At 35.4% G+C, this 24,032-nt stretch overlaps 2 protein-coding genes across 2 annotated transcripts; both read right to left on the reverse strand.

The window, feature by feature from the left end:
• Positions 1 to 1,512: 1,512 nt before the first annotated feature.
• Positions 1,513 to 8,837, reverse strand: LOC147490039 (protein SCAR2-like). The gene is given in 10 exon segments (XM_086569806.1): positions 1,513 to 2,044; positions 2,150 to 2,254; positions 2,362 to 2,448; positions 2,544 to 3,755; positions 3,757 to 6,079; positions 6,162 to 6,220; positions 6,823 to 6,952; positions 7,038 to 7,161; positions 7,990 to 8,153; positions 8,409 to 8,837. Coding segments are annotated over 10 exon segments (4,413 nt in total). The 5' UTR covers positions 8,564 to 8,837; the 3' UTR covers positions 1,513 to 1,990.
• Positions 8,838 to 10,712: 1,875 nt separating this feature from the next.
• LOC147490040 (U2 small nuclear ribonucleoprotein B''-like) lies at positions 10,713 to 14,749 on the reverse strand. Its single transcript, XM_086569804.1, has 5 exons — positions 14,612 to 14,749; positions 12,671 to 12,843; positions 12,320 to 12,413; positions 11,347 to 11,429; positions 10,713 to 11,115 (listed from the first exon to the last, which is right to left on the reverse strand). Exons 1-5 carry the CDS (start codon positions 14,682 to 14,684, stop codon positions 10,837 to 10,839), a joined length of 702 nt encoding a protein of 233 aa, XP_086425930.1. The 5' UTR covers positions 14,685 to 14,749; the 3' UTR covers positions 10,713 to 10,836.
• Between the last annotated feature and the right edge of the window lie 9,283 nt (positions 14,750 to 24,032).

The raw sequence follows: 24,032 nt of genomic DNA on the forward strand, positions 1-24,032 counted from the left end.
TATTAAGTTTTTGTGAATTCATCCTTGTCCTCATGATATATTCCAAGAAACTTTTTTAAATAACACAAAATAAATACATTTGTATTGGTGGTCGTACCTAATTAAATGATGCTGGAATGGATGCCATGTACTTTGTAACTTCTGTCAAGTCTCCTAGATCATGATGGATAACTGTTATGTCATATACTCATAATATAGATTTTTTTTTCGATGATTATAATATTGAAATCATCAGATCACTAGCAGCTGACAATACTGACCTTATAGCAGGTTATGAATAATAAATATTTAATATGTAGCAGGTAACCTACATCCACCTTATTGCAGAGAGCGATCCGGACTCCAAGGCTAACAGAAATTTCAGTTGGGAGTTCAGAGTTCAGAGTTCAGAGTTCAGACCACTTGGAGTAATCAGGATTCATATGCTATTCAAACCTTTGATATATATGATAAAATAAGAATCAAGGACAAATGGGAGATGATTAAGTTAGTCTATGCTTTATGTATTCATAGTTTCATAATTCATACCATAGAATTAGTATGCCTGTCTGTTAAATACATCTCAAATGAGGGTATGACCTGGCTGTGATTTCATTAGGCACCATTTAGGATTTTACACCTCTAATTGTATAGATTTAGCCTTGATATATATGAAGAGTGTAAAATAAACTTCGAATCAATTTAAACCTGGACAAATGGGAGATGATTAAGTTAGTCTATGCTTTATGTATTCATAGTTTCATAATTCATACTATCTTTTGAATTAGCTATGCCTAAAATGTCTGTTAAACATGGCTAATCTTCAAACTAGTACAATAATTTGTCAGACCGGTTGTTCTTAAAACTACAACTGCGACGAAGACAAGTTTTTGAATGCATCATATTCCACTCTTATTTTCAGTTTGCAGCTGTGATTTATTTTAGTGTTTCTGAGACCATGGATTGGACTACGGAGGTTGACAAGGAAAAAAAATAATGAGGTTATCGATTCAACTTACACTGGTCTGAGGTGCGCCCACCGCCATGGCTTTGTCACCTAAATTTCACCTTCGTAAGGATCCAGAACTTCAATAAGCTCAGTGGCAACCAAAATATACTTCCCTACTTTTGGAACACTGCTCTTATGTTCTTGACATCAAAATGTGAACACTTCAAGAGTTTAAGGCTTAAACAGACCCTTGCCTCAATCCCGCTGTCAGAAAATGCAAACAACAACCAAGCGGACTGAACCTATTGCCCTAAGGTTTTATAGTGCATTTAATAGATGAAACCACAGATAGGTCAAATACAATAAGCAATTGCATCATGACTGACTAAGTGACTATTATGCGGAATTTGGACCTGAATTGTCTGGTCTTTCATAACATTGGAACTGAACTGAAAGAGCAGCAGGAAATGGAACAGCATGTCTCCACTCTCCACTATCTGATAAACCTCATGACATCTGTAACAAAATATTCCATGTGTAGCGGTGCACTGAATGCAAATGAACCAGCCAATTGACAACTCAACTTCAGAATAATTTCCTTCACCTTAAACGAGAAACTGGTAAACTAGTTTACAAGACTTAATTGTCTGATATCCGGCTTTATGCCACCAAATCTCCCAATATAACACAATTTACACCGCCAACCCGCCCAACCACCAGAAAAAAAAAAAAAGGGCAAATATTCAGAACTGACACAGCACTTACAAAAAGAGCCCTAGGTATCATGCGGGAATATACAATTTGGCCCCACTGATTTTGTGGGTAAAAAAGAACCTCAACTATAGGATACATTTACCAACTGAACTAAAAAGAAGTGAAAAAAGATATCATACATGTAAACGGGTTGGATCAGAACAGACATTCAGCACTTACAATGCACCTTGTTGTCTCGATTGCTGTAAGAATGGAAAGAGAACTAACATATCAGTGAATCAGTAGCAAGTGTGAAGAGTGCACAAAAAACAGCTTGTCCACTGATAACACATCACTTTGAACTGGTTTTCAAGAATCACTCCAACTATCTTCATCGTCATCTTCGTCACTCCCAGCCAGTGCCTGATTTGATAATCAATATTTTCAACAGAGGAATAACTTTTCTATTATTCTTATTAGATACAGATAAGATAAGAAGACTAAAGAATTTACTGACTGAAATCCAACCTGACGAATTGCGTTTGCCTTTTCCAAAATCGCAACCACCTTTAAGTTTGTTTTAGGCCCCTGAATGCTCGGTCTTGATCCAACAGCAGGCTTCAAGCTGAAAGACTGATTGCACCAAGAAAGAATTCTTGTGATCAGAACCAGTTATAGTTGCCTTTAAAAGGGGAAACATGTAAAATTTGACCTAACAAGTAAAAAGATTTTCTTCCAACCTTTGTTCTTATCTGCTCTAGTAATGAATTCCTCTCATCTGCCTGTGGACTGATCTGAGGTCTAACTCGTTCTGTCACCTTCCGCAACTGCAGAAAATTGAAACAATAAGATCAAAACCTAAGCAACGCTAGAATGGAGATCTGAAATATATGATATGTAGAATGAACGAAACTGTCATTACATTGCTTTTGTCATGAGAAGCAACAGCTTCAATGAGAGGGTCTCTAGGTCGGGAAAGCCAAGACTTAAGACTTCCATTTTGCTTCACATCTTCTACCGAAGGTATAACTGCAGCCATGTTTGATTGCCACTTCAATTCTCCTTCCAGTGTTTGTAAATCATTTCCATGCTTCTGGTTTTCAATGGTTTGGAATGAGGATGAGGTCTGTGGCTGCATCATTGCTCTCTCAAAATCCAGGAGAGTATGGTGCATCTTCTCATCGTCCCTATGTTGTATAGAAGCTAATGAGTTGAAAGATGAGCCTTGGTCTTCCTGGGAAGAAAGGGAAACACACTGAGTATCCACAATTTCATTAGTCGATGCTGGTCTGAATGGGTTCAAACTAGTTCGCTGAGTATCCACAACTTCATTAGCTGATGCTGGTCTGAATGGGTTCAAACTAGTTCGCTGCAGCATCTCCTCCCCTGAAGTAGAAGAACTATGCTGAAGTTCCTCTTCCGATACAGGTAAAAATGGATTCAGAGGCTCTGCAATCGATGGGTCTAAATTAGGATGATCTCTCAGAACATTCTGACATTCAACAGCAGATTCCACTAAGGATGAAGAGTTCAAAATGGGCTGCACCACATCATTCCCTAACATTTCGAAGCTCTCTCGAGGATCGTCAGAGGTGAGCTTTGAAAAAAATGGGTTCAGAGACTTTGCAACTTTGCCATGAAATGTTGATAACCCCTGTTGAGCTATCTCAACCTCCGGTGATAGCGGTGACGATGTGTTAAATGTAGGAAAAGCCGACATTCCCTCCGAAGTTGGAGAATCATGCCGATGCTTTCCTATCCTCCATTGCATTGGAGGAAGTGGTGGAAGTGGGGGGGTCTCCTCCAAATTGTCTTGAAGAGCATTATTATCAGGCAGTGAAATATTTAAGTCTGGTGTATTTGGTTTTGAATCCAACAGTTTCTGGCTACTTGCAACTGGATGGGGGCCAGAGCCCTGGCTGATCGGTTTTAAGAGGAAAGAAGAAGACTCAGATTTTTCACACATATAGCTTGTTGTCGGTAAAAAGACATTCAAATCTGCAGTTTCACAGACAGTGTCCATTGAAGAAGACTTGGAAGGTACAATAGAGTCCCCATCCAAATACATGTGATTTGAAGGATCTGTTAGTTCATATCGATGGTCGAACGACTCAGTTTTCTCCCTGTGGTTGCAAAGGCAGCAACTCGTCTTCTCCAGCATGTAATTTCTGGCCATCTTCAAGAAGACCAGGTAAAAACGAAATCATATTTGCAGATAAGTGACCCTGCAAATGTTGCGTCTCTTCCGTCTTCTGATTACTATTCTTCATTGCTGATGGAAGTTCAGTAACATCTGAAGAGGCAACTGCTGGTTCATTTTCCGGTTCCTTTTTAACATTTGTGCTAGTAGAAGCATTTGCATCAGAGGCCACAATAAGTTCCAGCACATTCTGGTTAACATCGCCACTTCTAGAATAATCTTCAAGAACTTTTGCATGATCTTTTGATGGCGAGCCAATAGGGCTGCAGTAAACAGCAGAATTTTCAACGTCTTCTGGATGAACATCCATGAGTCCTGATTTAGCTTCCTGGAAATGAAGCTCTGCTGCTAAGACAGCTTTTTGTTTATCAGATATAGTAGATCTCCATGGCAATTCATGAGCAGTATCACTGTTTCTCTCAGTAACAGAAGAGCTCAGATGGATGTCTGATGCAGGTCTATCTTTCAACTCCGAGTCGGACCTCTTAATCTCCATACTTTTGCTCAAGGTTTCCAATTCAGAACAAGCAGAATCTAACATATTAGACTCCATATTGTTATCCGATGCTTCCAATTCAGAATCAGTAATACCAATTACTGCCGTATCCAATTCAAGCAATTGAACGAAATTTGTCATCTTCCTATCTTTTGGCTCTCTGACATCATCTGTTTCAGGATAATTTACCCTTGATGCTAGACATTCAGATTTTTCTCCAGGTGGCATGATTTCCTCTATATCCACAACAGTGCCATTAGCTCTGACGAAATTCACATCACCATCACTAGGGCAATCAGGTCCACATTCAGGTGCTGATTCAGTACCTGGTGTAGCTTCTAGGTCTTGTTCTTGGAAGCCACGTAGCTCTGTTCCTGTATGCAAAGCAACTGAATCTGGTAAATCAATGTCATTGCAACTATTATCAGTATCGCATGTGGAAAGTGATTCTTCCTTATCATCATTAAGAACAATTATCTCTTCATGAGCAGGAGGCAACAAAGAATCACCAGAGGTGTCAGGATTTCCACCATCCAACATCTCAACAGTTTGGCTTTTCTGAGATCCCACAGAGCAAAGATCATGTGTTGACTGCGAGGTGATAAAAGAGACACTGGTCGTACTTAATAAATCATGACTTGCATTTCCAATTTCAGTTTTTGGTGAAAGCTCTTTCACTGCATCAGAATGAATCATAATTAGGTTAGGTTGGAAAAATTGAAGTTCACTCAAACTTGCTCCTCGACTTCTGGAGACGACAGAAGCACAACTTTTAACATCAGAACCACAATCTGCTTCCGTCAAATCAGGTGAGTAACTTGGGATTGCCGATACTTCGTTACAGGAGCCATTGGGCACATCATGTTCTAAGGATCTACTGACAGAAGTATTTCTCATTGCAGGCACCTTTTCAGAAATATGAACATTTGCCGCAAGGGTAGCTGGGTGTACCTTAGAGGCTAGATCACCATCAGACTGCATATTTTCAGCCGAATTGCTGAAAGTGTCAGAGTAAGACGAGCCATATCTCCCTTTTTTCATTGAACTATTTCCATCCTCCGACACTATAGAACTTCCCACAGAATGGGTATCTGAAAACTGATTTTGGAGCTCTTTCTGATCTTCATTTGTTTCAGAATCTACATACTTCTTTTCAATCTTGAAGGCTCGCTCTTTCTTGGGTCTACTTTCAGTATCTGTTTCTATTTCAGAATCCATCGTTGTAAGGGCATCAGTGTAATGGTCTATTTCACTGTTGACATCATCAGAATGATATCCATCAGCACCGGCTTCAGCTTTGCTTTTTGAATTTACAACTAACTCTTTTTTATCCTCCCCCTTAAATGTCGGTGGAACACTCTCTAACTCATTTTCTGGGGTCCGTTCCCACAACTTATTCAGATTCTTTTCGCGCACGACGCCTTTCTTTTCTTTATTTACGTCCTCATCAAATTTATCCACAGATGGATCTAGTTCTTTTTCCTCTCTATTATGAGATAAATCCTTGGAAAGACTCCTACGAACCTCGGGCTCTGGGACCAACTCACTAATATTACTAGATCCCATCTTCAAGCGTGCAGGAGTTGTGGAATTTTCATAAGCAAACTTACTATCAGGCGAATGAATAAATCTCTCCATGTAGCTCTTCTTAGCATTTGAATCAACAAGCGAGTTATTAGAATGCCGTCTCTTCAACTTCACATTATGTGTATGGACAATATTCTCAGACTGGCAACGCTCCTCTAACAACAATTGGTGCAATCTGCAGCATCAGGATGGGAGAGTAAGCAAACGATAAATTTAAACAACCAAAACATTTTTGAATATACTGATGGAGGCCTCACTTGGACTGAGAAGCTTTAATTTCTGGATTCTCTCCATTCCTCCAGCGAGATCCTCTCTTCTATCAGAAAAGAAGACAAAACAAGTTAGACACTCTCCTAGATATGAGATATAGGAATATAGCACTTCTATAGAGCTTCAGTAGTAAGCTTCCAGACAATCTTGAAGGTTGCAATTGCATCCTGAACATGGAGAACATCTATTGGATGTGAAGGACTGAAGGTGCACTGTGAACCCAAAAAATAAAACCTATGCATGCTAAATTGGAGGACAAGATATATTGTACCAATTCTATAAGCACTTGAGCAGATATCCATTCAGGACAAGTATTGTTTTTAGGAAAAAGGACTAGCTTTTCATTTTGTTGTTCAATTTAGTCCAGTGCAAACTTACCAAGTTGTACCAAAATAACTACCGTCTTTATCATGATATGACATTTGAGGTTTAGCGAATCTTAAAAACAAATAAATCTTGTGTCTTATTCAAGTTTTAAAGCAGAGCTCAACAACAATGTTAAATTGACCAGAACAGAGACAATTGGATCACAACACTAAAGTAGTTGGAAATCATGCAGGAAATATTTTCAGACTGGAAAGAATGAAGTGTTTGATCTGTAACGATCCATTAAAGCAATAAATCTGAAATAGTATAACCAACATATACCTTGACTTTATGGGTTATCTTTTCTCTTTTAAGCTCTTCTTTTGCTGCTTCAGTGGAGTCAAACTCTGCTTTAAAGAAGGAAGGATCAGAGTATCTCTTTAAACAAGCCCCAGCACCCGCTATGTCAAACCTGTAAGGAGCGGACATTCATGAAAAGTTACGGACATCATTAGTTTACAAGTATATGGCTAATATAGGCAATAGAGTACACATACTTGTCCAGCAAGAATAACCGAGGTGGACCCCGGCATTCCTCATAAGAATCCATGACAAATCGAGGTAAATCTCCCTGAGGGATCACACTTTGGTCCAATCTGAGATTAGGATGCCACTCAACACCTGAAACAAAAAAGAAAAAAATAATCCATGAAATCGATTATAAAACATTTACAATTGTTGCATGCACAAGATACTAAAACGTCAAAAGTGTTAGTTTTCCTGATTCCAAGTGACAGTCTGTTGACCTAAAGTCACATTGACACGGGTACTGCGTCGGTGGCCGACACGTATATGGAGTGCATGGCCTATGTGAAGTAGGGGACGGGACACAGCTAAGTAAAAAGAGTACTAGTACTATTCTTTTGTTGCGCAACTATTTCTTGGGCTCAAGGCCTCACAAAGTGCCTCCTTACAGATAAATTTCTATGCAAGAGGCACATATCATGGAGTTGTGATTATGTTAATAGATTATATTCTTAGTGTTTTACAATTTAAAAGAACCCTTAGTTTGAAAACGTATGCATAATGTGTCCATGAGTTCGACACAAGTGTTTGACGCGGATACGTATCAGACACAGAAGTTCTACAGAGTATGAAGTGTCCATGCTACATAGCTTTTGACAAGGTTACACTCAACACAATAAACAAACTCTGGAAACAAGTTAGAATTGGAGTGAGAAAATGCGATTCCATAACTTTCTGTGATCCCCCTTCTGTAATTTTTAAAGTTGGAAATTCACGTCACTAAAGTTAGCAATATTCCATTATGATCCTTCACAGCTCACGTAAGAATTATGTTTAAGACACATTAACAAGAAGCATGGAACTAAGGAGGTTGCCGATGACAAGCATATTTGTACCCTCATCACTCATGTTTTAAGATTTCCCCAACTCAATAAAGTGTTAAATTAACTACAGCCATTAAATGCACCAAAAGAACACACTTACCTGAATTGTTAAGAAATTGTGAATGACTGGTTTGTGACAGAAAGGGTTTTTCAATCAATGGGAATTCCGCCTCTAGCTGTTGTACACGAAGTGTCAACCCATGGCCTCTCGCAGAAGTGGCCATCACTTCTTCATGCAAGTCATGGAATATCTCTGCCGCAAATCTGCGCAGTTAAAAAACACAAATACACAATTCAGCTATCTTCTCCGAAACACGAAGAAAAGACACATTGCCCATTATCCATTATACCGAATACTTAAAAACACCCAATTTGAACTCAACTCCCTCCTTAAATTCCACTAAGCACAGAAAGCTCAATAAATGACAGTTAAAATTTGGATCTAAAAACAAGCCCACAACTCCAAAACCTAGTATTACATAGCTGTCCTCAAAACAAACTGAAGAGTAGTTGACTTACTGAGCAAGGTCCCCCAACTGACGCAAAACACCAACAAGACCAGACATAGCAACACCTTCAAGTAATGCTTCTGGATCATCTTTATCAGCTCCTCTAATCAACTCTGGATCCGCTAAACTGTACTCATTTCTTATCTCATACCTTCTCAGAGGCATTTCGTCAAACACTTTCTCTCTCTCTCCTTGTTTTTCGGTCTAGTGTTCACAACATTTGATTTGTGCCATTCAAGGACAGATAATTTTATTGCTTTTTTTTTTTTGTTGGGGTTGCTGAGGAGTATATACAGTGAAGATAGAGCGGTGAAGCAGTTAATGGAATAATGATGAATCAATGAATAAAGTAACTAACGGTAAACTGTATATTCAATTTTATTTTTTTATTTTTGTCACGGCCAAATATTCATTGTCTTAAAATTAGTTTTAGAAAATCGATTAGGGCTAAAAAAAAAACACTGTTTATTTTCAGAAAATCTATGACAGATGGGCGTGACGTTTGAATGTTGTCATATATATGAAATACAAATTTCTGTGTGTTAAAAACGACTGGACTCGTTTTGGAATAATTTATTTTGTGACTGCACACCACGTTGTCTGTAATAATCTGTGTGTATGTATGTGCAGGCAATTAGGATTGAAGGAGACAAATATATAACATGTTTTTTTTTTTATGCTGATCAGAATGATTAGAAAACAACACACGGGCTTCTTGTTTTAGCTCATAGCAATTTTTATGCCTTTTGGCTCGACTTTGAGTTCTGTCAGCTATTACCAGCATTCTCAAATATGTTGTACCTCTAGAAATGTGGATGCGACAATTATGTGGAGGATGTCAACTTCGCGCAAATAAAGAAATAGATTGTTGAGATTGCATATCTATGCACGCTCACCATAATTAGCACAATATTTAAAGCCAAATTCTTGTAGGAATGGGCCATCATACTTTGCAATAGATGTCACCTCTAATCTGGGATGACCTAGTTTAAACATTTTATAACCAAGTTCACCACCTTCTCCTCCACCAACCCAATCAAAAGTTTTCCTTCCATCACATTTCTCTTTCAAATAAAGTCATTCTGTTATTCAACAAGGATTTCTACTCACCTGACACAATTTATGCCTTGTAAAGTTGTGAACTAGTTGCTTCTCGGTGGTTGGGACTTAGGAAACTAGGAGCATACTGTTTTCCTATACAAGTCTTTAGAATAGATTTTGTAGGAGAATCGCTTATTGGAAATTACAGTAATGATGTAAACGAAAGAGACGTAAGTGTATAACACTATAGGTTCGTTGGAGGTGGATATAATCATGATACCAACGACGTTTCTAAATATACTTTAGAGAGGAGAAAAAGATAACAAATACATAATCATAAAAACTTTACCTTAACGCATTGCTTGTTGCTTCCTTCTCAATCACTCTAGTTCCCCATTTCAATTATACATGTACTGGGTGGAATTAAGTTTTCGACTTGACAACACAATAGGCCATTGGAACATTAACGAAATATCGGAATAATCAAAATTCGGATCCACTCAAATAAGTTATACAATATTGTTGCTGAGATATCATTGATCTTTCCAAAGTATCAGGACCACACGTGAACAAATGCAGCCACATAATCAGCAAATTGATTATCGAAAAAAAAAAACCTAATCAGCAAATGTATAGGACTCACAGACACAAAAGGTACCCATTGCATAGCTGTGTTTTGCGGACTGTATCCAAAATCCAAATACGTTTTCAAGTGACATGTCATGTGAGATTAAGATTTAGTTGTCTTGTCCGTTTGTCATGTGTATGCAGGCTACTATCGCATAGACTACCCTCTAATGGGGTAGTTCGAACGGAAATTGTGATAATTAAAACCACAGCAAAAGCAAAAAAGTACAGAAGTATCTCAATTACATCATCATCATCATAGAATGAGTGTCATCTAATGCAAACTTCAGTGCTAGGTGACAGCATCAAAAAAACACAAATCCAGACTTGAATGACACTGACACTGACACTGATACGGAACTGCTATAAATCTAATTCCCACTCACCATATAAAACAAACAATCACGGTTAAACAGTGTAGTATAGGTGTAGTGCATCCCTTTTACAAACCCGCAAAATACAGTTAAGATTTCAATAATCAGTTAATCAAGCCTATCATTCAAATCTTACAAGATTTTAGATCTTACAAGATTTTAGATCTTACAAGACCATGAGTAGAGAAGTACGCTGCTTCAGAGATGCAATTTTGGCTAGAAATCTCAGTCTATTGGCATAGGTTGTTAAAACTAAAAGGAAATCAAACAGCTGGACAATCTTTTGTTTCATTAACTAAACAACTGATTCCAGGCACTGAATCAGATATAGATCCACAAATTGTTCCTCTATTAAAAAAATAGGAGAAAGGCACAGTACATACCACTAAGGGTCTTTCACTTCTTGGCATAAATGATGGTCATGGGATTTTGAGGAGTAATTTTAAAGCCCTGAAGAGACTGCATGGCAATTGAGGAATGGACCTCATCTTCATACTCTACGAAAGCAATCCCAGGCTTCGCCGCTATCATCCGGACTTCCTTGAAACCTGGATATTGTTCAAACAGAAGTTGCAGCATACTGCTCGTGGTTTCATAGGGCAAATTCTGAATGAATAATATACTATTTGGAGCAGCAGCCTCTTGTTCGCCAGGCTTTCCTTGTCGATGAGAAGCCTTCCATAAAATACAAAAATTTATTACTCAATAGGAAGCAAGACTTATAAGCAAAAGTACCCGACTCGCCACTAAGTTCACTAACTAAAACCCAGATTATATAAGAATGATCCAAATTCATATTAAAAACCAGTTCACTACACAAGCATGTCTTTGTTAAAGGACAAAGAAAAACACCAAAAAGTAATAATTACATGATCCACAACAATCAAGAATAAAATTCAAACTTACAGCAGGAGCCCCATTACTCTGGGCACTTGAGTCATTAGCTGTAGCAGCACTATGCGGCTCCTCAGCCCTGCGTTTCCTTTCAGCTGCAAACAGAAATCACTTTAAAATATCACACCACAAACATTTTAACACATTTGAGGTTCTTATTACACCAATCTCTAAGCTGCCGACACATATTCTATGCTATCAACCAACATTCCGTCTATCTAGTCAATGTGTGCCCCACTTTTTAAGCATGAGGACAACCAATAGGAAAGGAAAATGTTGGAAAAGGAAACATAAAGAATGATACTGAAAAAACAAAATACAATCAAATAGATTAGCTAAATATAATTTAGTTCGAAGAGAAGAAACTGCAAAGAGTGAGCTTTGCAATGTGTAATTGAGCTAACAAATTTTTCAGAAATAGAGCTATAAGGAAACAGCTAGAACAGCTATCATATGGAGCTGAAAATCTTAGGCAGTTGACAAACAAAAATTTACATTCTTATAGCAACTACATATGGGTGATTTTGTAATACTAAAGGAAATAGAAGCCAGATTAAACAGGTGCTAAGCTAAGACAAAATCATTTGAGATGTCTAATTATTAGCAACAAAGACAAATATAAATCAGAAGATGTGTGTGTGGTTCTAAAAGGCAGGTATAAGAGATTGAGAACGCATACCAACAATCATGAATTAGTGAAGACAGGTTTTGAAAACCGCATATTAACAAGACATGCTGTATATTAACTAGACATGCCGTCAGACAGAGCTAAAATAGAATTTGTTCAGAATGCCTAAATTTTTGGGATATAATATTTCCTATCGAAACCGGATGGAATGGAAAGGATACTCAGGAATGCTGATAATGTTCTCATTTTTATAGTTAGAGCTTTATTACTTAACCCCTTAAATCCCCTACTCCAATGAATGTTGATACTGTTGCGACTAGCAAATTGTTTAATAGACGATAATGAAAAATTACTCACCTTTTTCTTCCTGCTTCTTTTTCTTTTCATTAGGAACAAATGTGCCTTCTGCTTTGGCCAGACAATCAGATTTTGTTTTCGCAAACTGTATCCTCTGCAACATGTGAAAAATGACGGGTTAAAATCCAAAATACAAAGTTATACTGTCGTTAAACCGCAACATAAGCCATACAACAGCATATAAAACAATTGAAGGAATAATATCATTGAATGCAGATGTAAACTATTTTACATCTATTATTCCTTCCATTGTTTTTAGTCTGTGTATCATGTATTGTACACTGGTACTAAAACTGTGAAACAGAACTAAAGTTCCATAATGTGCTTTCAATTTCTGCTATGGAGCCTCACCATTGGTTTATCATAAAATGGAAAGTTTTGCATTGAACGCACTGCATTACTAGCAGCTGTTACTTCACTAAACACAACCCATGCTTGGCCTCGAAGTTTAGCTGTTTTCAACGCAACAACATCCAGGATTCTTCCATATTGAGAGAACAGAGCATACAGAGATCTTTTCAACTCTGAAGAGAAAAAAAAACATAAATTAGTCCATCCAGCCCATTAAAAGAATTACATAGGCATGGGAACAAATGAAAACCAGCAGTAGAGCACACAGACAAACTAAAATGTTTAGAACCTAACAGTTATAAAGAAAAACACAAAAACAATATTCTTGTACACTTTGAGAGTACGTAAATGTTGCCACTTGCCACATCTGTAGGTCATCTGTTCCTGTCATATTTGGTTGATTGGTTCCACATCATGTTCACCGAAAACGGACAAAACAAGAACCAAACTGGCATGCAGTAACAGACATCCTTGTGGTCAAGTACAAAAGTTTTAGTTACCGCAAAAATGCTAAGGTTAGCACAGAAATGGACAAAAACATGAAATAGTACAGTGTTTTACGTAACCAAATAAAGTGGAAATAGCACAGCTTGCAGTAATGGAATAATCCATCTTTTACAAAAAAAAATTACTGGTAAAAAATAATGATGAAAAAATCTTTTAATAACTTAGACTATGGCAAAATCTTGGAAGTGTGCCAAACCAACTAAAGATGTAAGAAAAATCAAGACATGGTATCGAAACTTTCTTGTTGCACTTCTACAACTTACAACTCCACAAGTGAATTAGAAGCCAACTTCAATTTCATAGAATATGTAAGGCAAATTGATGGTAAAATTTCCCAGTATCAGTAAAGGCATGTGAATAACACAATTGGTTTGGTGTTAAGGACAAAGACATAAGCACTGTCTGTTGGTCTCTCTCTCTACTAAAAGGCAAAAATGCATAAAATATGAAAGCTGTATTTGGTTCACTAAAATGGCTTTTTCCTTTAAATATTGCAAATTGCATACCATCCACTGTTGAACTCAACAGAGTAGCGCATGCATTGTAAGTTAAAAATCATAATGAAAAAACACTTGCATATTTCAGCAATGCCAACCAAATCTTGCATATACAACACAACGGATTACTACAAAGAGCATCCTATTCTAGGGAAATGACAAGATCATTAGCCGGTCTACTATTTGAAAAGGTATAGGTTTCCAAGATCATCCTACAACCATGATTAATTTTGATTATTAGATTGTTGTGGCAAAAAGTACGACACAAAGGGGTGGTCTCAAATTGCTTAAGGGCACCAGTCTCAAGTGTCAGTAGTTTAAGAATATCCAGTGCTGTTGACTCTTATATTCTTTACGAGTCGCATATTGACTCTCAATATTGTATTCCTCTCCTTCCATCGTTGCTTGTTTAGTTCATAATCATTGCATGATATAGAGCGATGATACATTAGCACCTACAACAACAAACCACCAGAATATGTGTACTTCAAACTCACAATTGGAGACAAGCAGTTAAACTTTAGAAGACAAATGCTCTTCTAATTCTGCATTTGCTTCTAATATGAACTCTGCCCTTAAGGCCTTAACATGACCCACAAATTGAGTACTGAGAATTTTCCCTATGATAACAACGCCACAACCAAGTCACTCCCCAGAACATTGCCAATAGGATTCAACATTATCATCTATTCAACACCGCCAATGAGGTGTTTATACGAAATTGTATTATTATTAATCACCACTACTGAAAAGCTCAACTGTATTTTCCACAACATATGAAACACATCAAGAACTCTAATTTTCTCTAATTTGTTCCTATTTTTTCTAGTTAGCTTAAAAAACGAAGACAATATACTAAAACAGAAAAAGCCCAACATAATAAACATGATATATTTGTAAACTAAAAAGTTCCCATTGCGAGATAAGATTAACTAACCATCTTTCTTCACTTTTTCGTTGAGATTTTTTATGTAAATCGTTTGGTTTGGTGGCACATCTCCTGAAAGCATCCTTGCCTGCACCCTTTTTTTTTTTTCTTGCTGCCGATATTTTCTGACGAGAGAAAAAAAGAGCCGAACTTATATAGTTCAAAATCTCGATGCCACGAAATATACGGTTTCTTAAAGTGTCGGCATATATCGAAGTATCTCATACATTGTTTATCAACTTTTCCTTTGTACGCTACATGGAGCGCGATACAGACTTACTCTGGTAAGAACTTACTAGAGTCTAATGCGAAGTTGTTGGCGTTGTTCATCATCATCGTAAAGTTCTGTCAGGAATGGTGGCAGTTCTAAATCGATTCATATTGAGAGCGTCAGATAAATGTCATTATTTCCTACAGATTTTCAAGAAGAGTGAACAATTCTCATTGAACGAACAATACCACCAAGCGTTCTCCAACCACCTTCAAAAACTATAAATTTAAATTTGCATACGAAAACAACAAATTATATATGCAATTTTAAATTTACATATATATTTATGTAAATTATTTAAATTTTTATTTAAAATTTTATATGTATGTATGCAAATTTAAATTTACATATGAAAAGTAAACTATGTAATTTTATATTTTCATATGTAAATTTAAATTTACATATGAAAAAATGAAACTATGTAACCACAAAGTCCCCAACCCTATATCATATCTTCCATCACACACCTTTTGTTTAACCACCTTAGCATATGCATGTGTTCTTCATTCATCAAGACCGGGCATTAAAGTATAACGTGAGAATTTATGCATGATGAAGTACATTTGTTGATTTATTAATCGACCACAACTTCACTTATTGATTTCTTGGATTACTTACGTTTAACTGCATGCATGGCCATTTTAGTTAGCAACGACAACAACTAGATAGCTAGAATATTATGTAGTTCTTGAACTTGAAACTTACATGTGGCTCAATTCATTTAATTAACAGATAATGGATTCCCGGGCATTCTTTATTTCTTTTATTTGGTAGAGAGAGTTGAGAGCAGGGACGGAGCTAGGAATCTGACCTAGGGGGGGCGAGTGTATACGCATAATCAAAATACTATTTTAAGATCACTTTTAAGATCCCCACAGTCACTTATATAGACTATTTTAAGAGGTATGTACCATACATTACGTGCACTCTGAGCTCTTTCGTCTCCAAAAAACTCGGCCAAATCGTTGAATTGAAAAAAAAAATAGTATAATATATAGTAGGGTTTTAAAACGTTTACATCTTTTTCTAACATCATTTCTTGACTTCTTTCCATAAGAATTAGCAAATCCTTGTTGTGAATTGAAATAAATTGGTTTAAGAAGTTACGGACGAATAAAAATGAGCTATTTTCCCCTCTTTTTTTCAAAATTCAGAAATATAATTAAAGTGAATAGTGAAGACAGAATGGGACCTTATTAAATAAATGGTATAATAAGGCTTTACTTTTTTATATTTGGAGAGAGCAAGTAAGCCGTGACTTTGACTTTGCAAGGATTTTCTGCCTCGACTTAATTGTTTGTTACTTGATTTCTATTCTCGGTCCAGTCCCTTTATATTCTCTAAGAGTAGATTAATGATAAAATATTTAGATTTGATATGATGCTCCTACACATATTATAAAAAGACTATGATGTGGCTTCACGTTTAAAAAACATAGTCAAAAAGTTTGAGGGGACGGTAGTAAAATATTTGAACTTATTTTGAGGAGGGGCAAACCTCTATATATTCATAAATTTTCATACTAATAATATATAGAATATAATAGAATATAATAGTTCTTTAATTTAAAACCTTGGGGTTTATTTTTTGAGGAGGGGCAAACCTCTATATATTCATAAATTTTCATACTAATAATATATAGAATATAATAGTTCTTTAATTTAAAACCTTGGGGGGACTATGATGTGGCTTCACGTTTAAAAAACATAGTCAAAAAAATTTGAGGGGGCGATAGTAAATTATTTGAACTTATTTTGAGGAGGGGCGAACCTCTATATATTCAGAAATTTTCATAGTGATAATACATAGAACATAATGGTTTTTTAATTTAAAACCTTTTGAGAGGGGGGGGAGGCCCCCTATCTCCATCTATGGTTGAGAGTATATAGGATTGAGGAAAATATCATAAGTTCTCAGAGAAAGAAACAAGTAAAAATGGAAAACAAGCGGAAGAACAGGTGTAATCTTGTTGAATTTTGTATTCATTATTTCACAGTGGCATGCCATGTTAAAGCTCGTATGGTGATATTTTGTTTTAATATTTTATGATGTGTGTGAATTATATATTAAACTAGTTCTTTAATAGTTCATTATTTTTGTAAGCGTTTGAAGAACCTTATGTAAGACCGTTTTTTGAGTCTTTGATCAAGTTCAGCTATTAAATTCCTTATGTGCCATGGATTCAACAGTCAAAGAAATGAGGATGTGAAGAATTCAAAAAATCTAGCATTCTTGAATTCAAGAAATGAAGTACGTTTATCATGAGAATGAAATAATATGCATGTTTTAATTCTTGGTTAACGGGAAATGAGATTAATCCATACGTATGTAAGGATCCAATTAATTCAAAGATGTCAAAAAGTGCATATATGTACTTAGTCTAAGCAAACTGCATGTGCAACCGTGTTAATAAAGTTTCAATTAAAAAAAAAGTCATGACCCATGCACATAAATTCCGGAAAGAAATTACGGTATATAATGATAAGTTGATACTTACATGAAATTTTAAATTGAAAATTTGGATCCATAAATAGATATAGAAGGGTGTGTGTGAGGGCACACCTCCTGATATTAAAAAACTCTACTACGTACATAACTAATTGTCTAGAAAAACATGCAAACTATAAGGACTCCCACCCCCAATTATTTTAGCAAACTTCTACTACACACCCTCAAAATTTTCACAACTATAGTGAGAATATAATCAACAAAAAAAATATATATGAAAAAAAAAACTAATAAAAAATATTTCAATAAACCAACGTTTTTTTTACTTATCTTTTAGCCCTTACAAAATTATCATTTATCATTTATTTGGAGCCCAAAACCATTAAAGAGGGACAAATTTATCTTTTTATATTTGATGGGTTAATGAGACAAACAAATAGCCATAACAAACCCGTAAGTTCTCTCTCTCATTGTTTTCACTCTCAATTCTTAAACAAGTGTCATACCTCAACTCCAAAAACAAAAAAAAAAAAAACAAATTCATAAAGGACTTGTGTCGTAGCTTGTTGCACACTTGTCCTAATTATTTATAAAACTCGTTATCATTATCAATAAAAATTTCACTTAAAAAAAAAAAAAAAAAACAACAACAACAAAGTAACTTTTAATGTTAATATTTTATAGTTTTCTCCACATGATAGTAGGGTTATATAGATTTATAACATTATATGAAGTTAACAATTTGTTAAATTGTTGTAAACTTGTGGACTATATTATATAGATATATATAGACATGCATATAGTAGTATCAATTAATACATAAGATCCTAATCGAGAATTTTGAAGAAGGCAAGCCTAGACCTACTGACATTCAAAATTGGAAAGAGATAATTGCTAACCATAATGAATATGTGAAAGAACTATGGGGTATGAACTTCACTTTTATACTTGGCAATGCTATTCTTTTTTCCTTTTTAACTTATTTGATAGTTGGTTTTCGTGTGCATATTATCTGATTAACTTCTATCTTCATGGCTTCTTTTTCAGGTTGTCGAACTGGGGTCCCAAATGTTGTGCCTTATAGTTCATATGTAATGGACATATTTTGTCCTTAAAGTGATCTAGATCTTACACTTATTAAGAATTCTAAAAAAGAGGAGATTTCACATTCAGAGAAGGAAGTAGTGATGTTAAAGTTGTACGACATGTAATTAAAAGAATTAGAAGGTGCAGACGCCCCCATTCCTTTATCTCTCAAGTGACCTGAAATTGTTTTTTTGTTTTACTTAATTTAAAGTTCTTTTTTGTTTTTGTTTTGCAGAACAAGGGGTAGTACATAATGTACAAGATATCAAGAGTGTTACATGCCTAATTATTAAATTTGTTGATACAACGACAAATATAGATATTGATCTATTAGCTGACGGCAATCATAATTGACGAAAGGTTTCAGAAGCTTGCACATATGGTAGCATTCTTTTTCCTCCTTTTTTTTTTGTTTTTTGTTTTTTTCATTTTTCATTTTTCATTTTGCTCTGGTACTCTACTCAAGATCTTATATTGAGTCGTTGGTCAGATTCTTTTTGTTTTTCGTTAATTCATACTTGTAGTATTTTTTTGTACTACAATGTTGCAGATTAAGAAATGGGCAAATTGGAGCGGAGTGAACAACACTAGAAATGGTATGCTAAGTTCGTTCTGCTTAGTGTTGTTGGTTGTTTTCCACCTACAGGTTTCTCTCTATTTACATTAAGTTTTATTTATTTATTTACTTTTATCAGTAAATTCATTTTGTAGTGGTATAAAAAAGCAATAATTCTTATGGCCAGTCATTTACATAGTAAGGTATCCAAATGTTTCACCTATTTGCATGGCCCTCCACCTATTCATATTTGACCCAGTTTGATTCTCGTAAGAATATCCTTTTACATTAGCTGATCCCTCATACGTATATCACTTGCTAAGGTTTTTTTTTTTTTTTTTTTTTTTTCATCTTGTCTCTCAATAACCACCAGACCAGAGAGCCTCCTATATTGTCGCCATTGGAGCTATTACTGAAAGGTTGGTAAGGACCATCCTGAAGGAAAAATTTAGAGTAAGGTCTCCAACAATTAAATTTGTTGACCATAATACATGTATTTTTGTTAAAGTTTCATTGGAGGATAGAGTGAGAAGATCTAGGACTGTCCGCCGTTTGTGTGATATTGACGAACGATTTCCCTTCTTATTGGACATGGTTAGCCTTTTTCCTTCTTATTATTTTTCTTCTTTTTGAGCAACTTCAACTTATTTGGTAGGTTGATGAGCCAGACTGACTTTGGAGTTGCTTCTCTAATACAGTATGTTGTTCCTTTATTAATTTGTAGGTTCAATGTTGGTTGGACAACTCCAAATTACAAACGCTAAGTTCGATTTCTATTACCTCATTGGTTGCCACACATTTACAAAGCAGGAGACCACTTTTGCTGCCATCAGGAAATGTTATATTATACATGTTATATTATACATGTTATAATAACATTATAAATTTATAACATGTTATTACCTCATTGGTTGCCACACATTTACAAAGTAGGAGACCACTTTTGCTGCCATCAGGAAATGTTATATTATACATGTTATATTATACATGTTATAATAACATTATAAATTTATAACATATATAATATGTTATTATAACATGTTATTACCTCATTGGTTGCCACACATTTACAAAGCAGGAGACCACTTTTGCTGCCATCAGGAAATGTTATATTATACATGTTATAATAACATTATAAATTTATAACATGTATAATATGTTATTATAACATGTTAACATAACATGTTATAACACATTATAATATGTTATAATGTTATATAGACTTATAAAATATTAACATTGAAAATAAAAAAATTATCTTGTTCTGTTTTGTTTTTTTTAAGTGGAAATTTTATTGATAATGATATTGAGTTTTACAAATAATTAAGACAAACGTGCAACAAGTTGAGCCGTAAATTCTTTTTGAATTTGTGTTTTTTGTTTTTTATTTATTTAGGTTGAGGTCTGACCGTTTGTTTAAAAATTGAGAGTGAAAAAAAAAAGGAGGGAGCATACGAGTTTGTTATGAATGATTAGAATTATAGAAACTAACCGGTTGGGCTTTGGGCCTTTGGCTATTTGTTTTAGTCTCATCAACCTATCAAACATATTCAAAGACACATTTGTCAATCTTTAATGGTTTTAGACTCAAAATAAATGATAAATGATAATTTTGTAAGTGCAAAAAGAGAAGTAAAAAAATTTAGTTTATTAGAATGTTTTTTATTAGTTATTTTTTTCATACTATTTTTTTTTTTGTTGATTATATTCTTACTATAGTTGTGAAAATTTTGGGAGTGCGGTAGTGGAAGTTTATTAAAAAAATTTGGAAGTGCGAGTCCTTATAGTTTGAAGATTTTTCTAGACAATTAGTTATGTGGTAGTTGAGCTTTTCTAATCTCAAGGGGTGCGACCGCCCCGCACCCCCTATATCCATCTATGGTGATGAAGAGTTCAAAAGACTCCGACATGTCTTTTATTGCTAGGAATTGTGATTTTATTGATAAACAAGTGAAAAAAGGATACAAGGACTAAGTTCATGGGAAATGATATCCACTATGCTAGGACCTTCATTTGGTTATACTAACAATCTAGTACAAAAATTTGTTGTAAGCTACATGTAAAGCTTCTACACTAGTTTAATAACGATGCTCTATGAGCCCACCAGTCTTGGACTCCTTTTGCTAGGCCCTTCTCCTTTTTTAACATATAATTTGGATACTCTGTGATCAACTAAGACACCGATCCACATTATTTGCGTATGTCTGTCATCTTCTGCAAGCACCTCTTGCACTTCCTTTGTGCATTTCCTTTCTTGTATGCAACTGCTGCTACTCCTGCTTCCTTGTTTGTCTCAACTCTCAATCTGTGTCTTTACCAGACACCTATCCGACTATCCCTTTATTGACCGGAGGTTTGGAACCTTCCTCCTGGAATTACACGCCAAATATCCGGAAAGTGTGGAGTCCCCTTAAAAATCAAGAGGGTTCATAATCTTATGCGTAGTGCGCATTTCATTCAAGAAGGGTTTCCAACCCTCCACCATGGTGTAGGCAATAAATAGCTATCAGGAAAATGGAGGTCATGCATAGGCAGGGGAGGAGGCAGAATGATTTTGTAGTTTAAGGGCATTAGATGTATTAATACTTTACAAGTGCAACTGAATTGCTTAAAAATAACTGGCATGATAAAGACAGTCAGACCTCAACCATGTTTGTTTTGAAAATTCTTTTATTTTGGGAGAGAGAGAGAGAAAACAAACCCTTGAGAACTTGTCGGCCAAAAACGCTTTGATTCTCCTTGTGACAAGTCTGCTGTACAAGCTTCGGACAATAACAGTAAGGAGGCGCAGGTTCCGGCTAACCATATTTTCAAGACTTTTTTATCATGCTTTGTTGGGTGGCCATAATTGTAATATTCTTTAACTCCTCTTTCAGAGTTTAGGTATTATAACAAATTGGAGACTTTTTAGGTGTAATATGATGGAATAACTGAAAACATTATGTACTGCCTAGGAAATGGTTTTCATGTTGACTCTGAAAGATATTGCAATTTGCAAAGTTTGAGCTGCTGCACTGGATATAAAGAGAATTTAGCCATTGTATGTCTCAAGATCGAAGTTTAATTCAACTATTCAAGTGATATTGGCTTTGATCCTGTTGCACTCTGTTACCTTAGTTCACAGTTTACTCTAGATTCTATACAAGGCCCTGACACATATATAGGAGGCTGTGGTGGTTTCAAAACTAACTACCAGTGCCAATAGGCTTTGATTCTGTTGTACTCATTACTTCAACGTTTTCGCTAGATTCTGTTAGGCGAGGACACATAGGAATGCAAGAAGGCATGGCCAATTTCTTGATGTGAATCTTCGTGCCCGTACTGATCGTATGCGTAATTAGCGTATCTGACACATCCGTGGCTTAATATAAACTTGCACAATTCACTAAGGAGTCTAAATAGATTTTTTGTTTTCAGTATCCTAGTTGTATTCCTTCCTTAATTTGAGTACTCCAAATAAGAAGTTCAAACGGTTTTAAAGTCTATATATAATACCTTTGCAATCACCGATCAAACTCAGTGAGATGTATATGGATGCAAGGGAAGAGAGCAATAAGAGACAGTGGTCTTCTAACCTTCCACTAGATGTCCATGCTCATATGTTACAAAAAGGCTGCCTAGACAATTTGAACATGGGAGTATGTATGGTATGAAAAATTGTAATGTTGCTAGTAGTAGTACTAAACAATGCTCTATCTTAATGCAACCATTACCACATCCAGAACCAACATGGTGCACCACATCACCATTAATGTCACACCCCAAATTTTCAGAAAAATTTAAAACTGATATTCAATCATCTGAAAACCCGGGGTGAAACAAAACCCACCAAAATATTATCAACAACGCTATTAAAATCTGAGATCAAATTAAAACTGAAAGAACAACGCTTCATTTACAAATATATATATATATTTTTATTAACCAACTCTATTACACTTGTTTCCAATTCAAAACCGTACACTTTCGAAAAACTTAAACCAGAAGACTCCAAGAGCAAATCCAAGTCACTTCTCTTCATCCACTTTGCCTCCACCATCTATGTTCCCAAGAACACACCCACGCGCCAAAACAAAGCAAATATGGGTCAAAAATTGAATTTGCTTGGTATGAGTAGACTAACAACAAAAATATATATAATAATATTTCAAATGAATAAATATAACATTACAAACAATTTCAACTTGAAGACAATATAGTTCCGTTTTCCAAAAAGCGGCGTAGTTTCTTCCCAAGTAAGATTTCACCCCAACATACAAATTCCAAGAATCTCATATAATATTACTTTCGTCATTCCCACTTTCCAAAATAACTCACAATACAATACCACTTACATTTCATTTATTAACGCACATATGATAACCTAATTAAATATGAGTTTGGTATACCTTACCTTTAAGCCAACATGTCGCCTTAGGGTAGGATATTTACGTCCTCGAAAAAGATTAATAGATCCTACCCTCCTGCAAAACAGAGTTAGACATCACAATAAATTGATTTATCTCAGCCAGTCAAAATTCTATTCATGACCCAACCTCACTTAAGACATTGAAGTCTAATTGATATAACCTGGTTAGTCCCGTATCTTTGAGGAATACCACTTATCATAATACCTATATCAATGATAGTCATTCATATGACCTCATTACGTCATAAAGTTTATGCGTGCATAACCATAGATCTCAGACTATCACAAGTCATTAATATTTTCGTAATAACATATCAAGTTATAGTCATTTCACAAATCCACATAGAAATTACAATCATTTACTAATATTATTCAATCGTCACACTTCATATCCATAACATCACACAATTCATATACTTTTACTTTAGTATCACTTTCGCCTACTTATGAGAACGAGGAAAAGTCACAACCAAGGGGGTACATTCATCCCTTGTGAGTATCAACTCATACAAACTACGTAAACATTTCTCATAAGAAATCATAGACATCATATGCAATAACTCCATCACACGTAAAATCAATATTTTTTACTTTGCTTATTAATTATCTTGTTGACTCCTTTATTCAAAACACAAACCTTTTAGTTCCTACTCCACGATTT

Source organism: Coptis chinensis, chromosome 7 (genome assembly GCF_015680905.1).
Source record: "Coptis chinensis isolate HL-2020 chromosome 7, ASM1568090v1, whole genome shotgun sequence".
In the NCBI taxonomy this organism is placed as follows: domain Eukaryota; kingdom Viridiplantae; phylum Streptophyta; class Magnoliopsida; order Ranunculales; family Ranunculaceae; genus Coptis; species Coptis chinensis.

Excerpts from the sequence above, each read along its gene's own strand:
- LOC147490040 (XM_086569804.1), bottom strand. The coding sequence starts at position 14,684 with ATGCTTTCAGGAGATGTGCCACCAAACCAAACGATTTACATAAAAAAT. Across the intron at positions 12,414-12,670 it reads CATTTTATGATAAACCAATG|AGGATACAGTTTGCGAAAAC; the intron begins GTGAGGCTCCAT and ends CACATGTTGCAG. Across the intron at positions 11,430-12,319 it reads AAAGAAGCAGGAAGAAAAAG|CTGAAAGGAAACGCAGGGCT; the intron begins GTGAGTAATTTT and ends TTCTGTTTGCAG.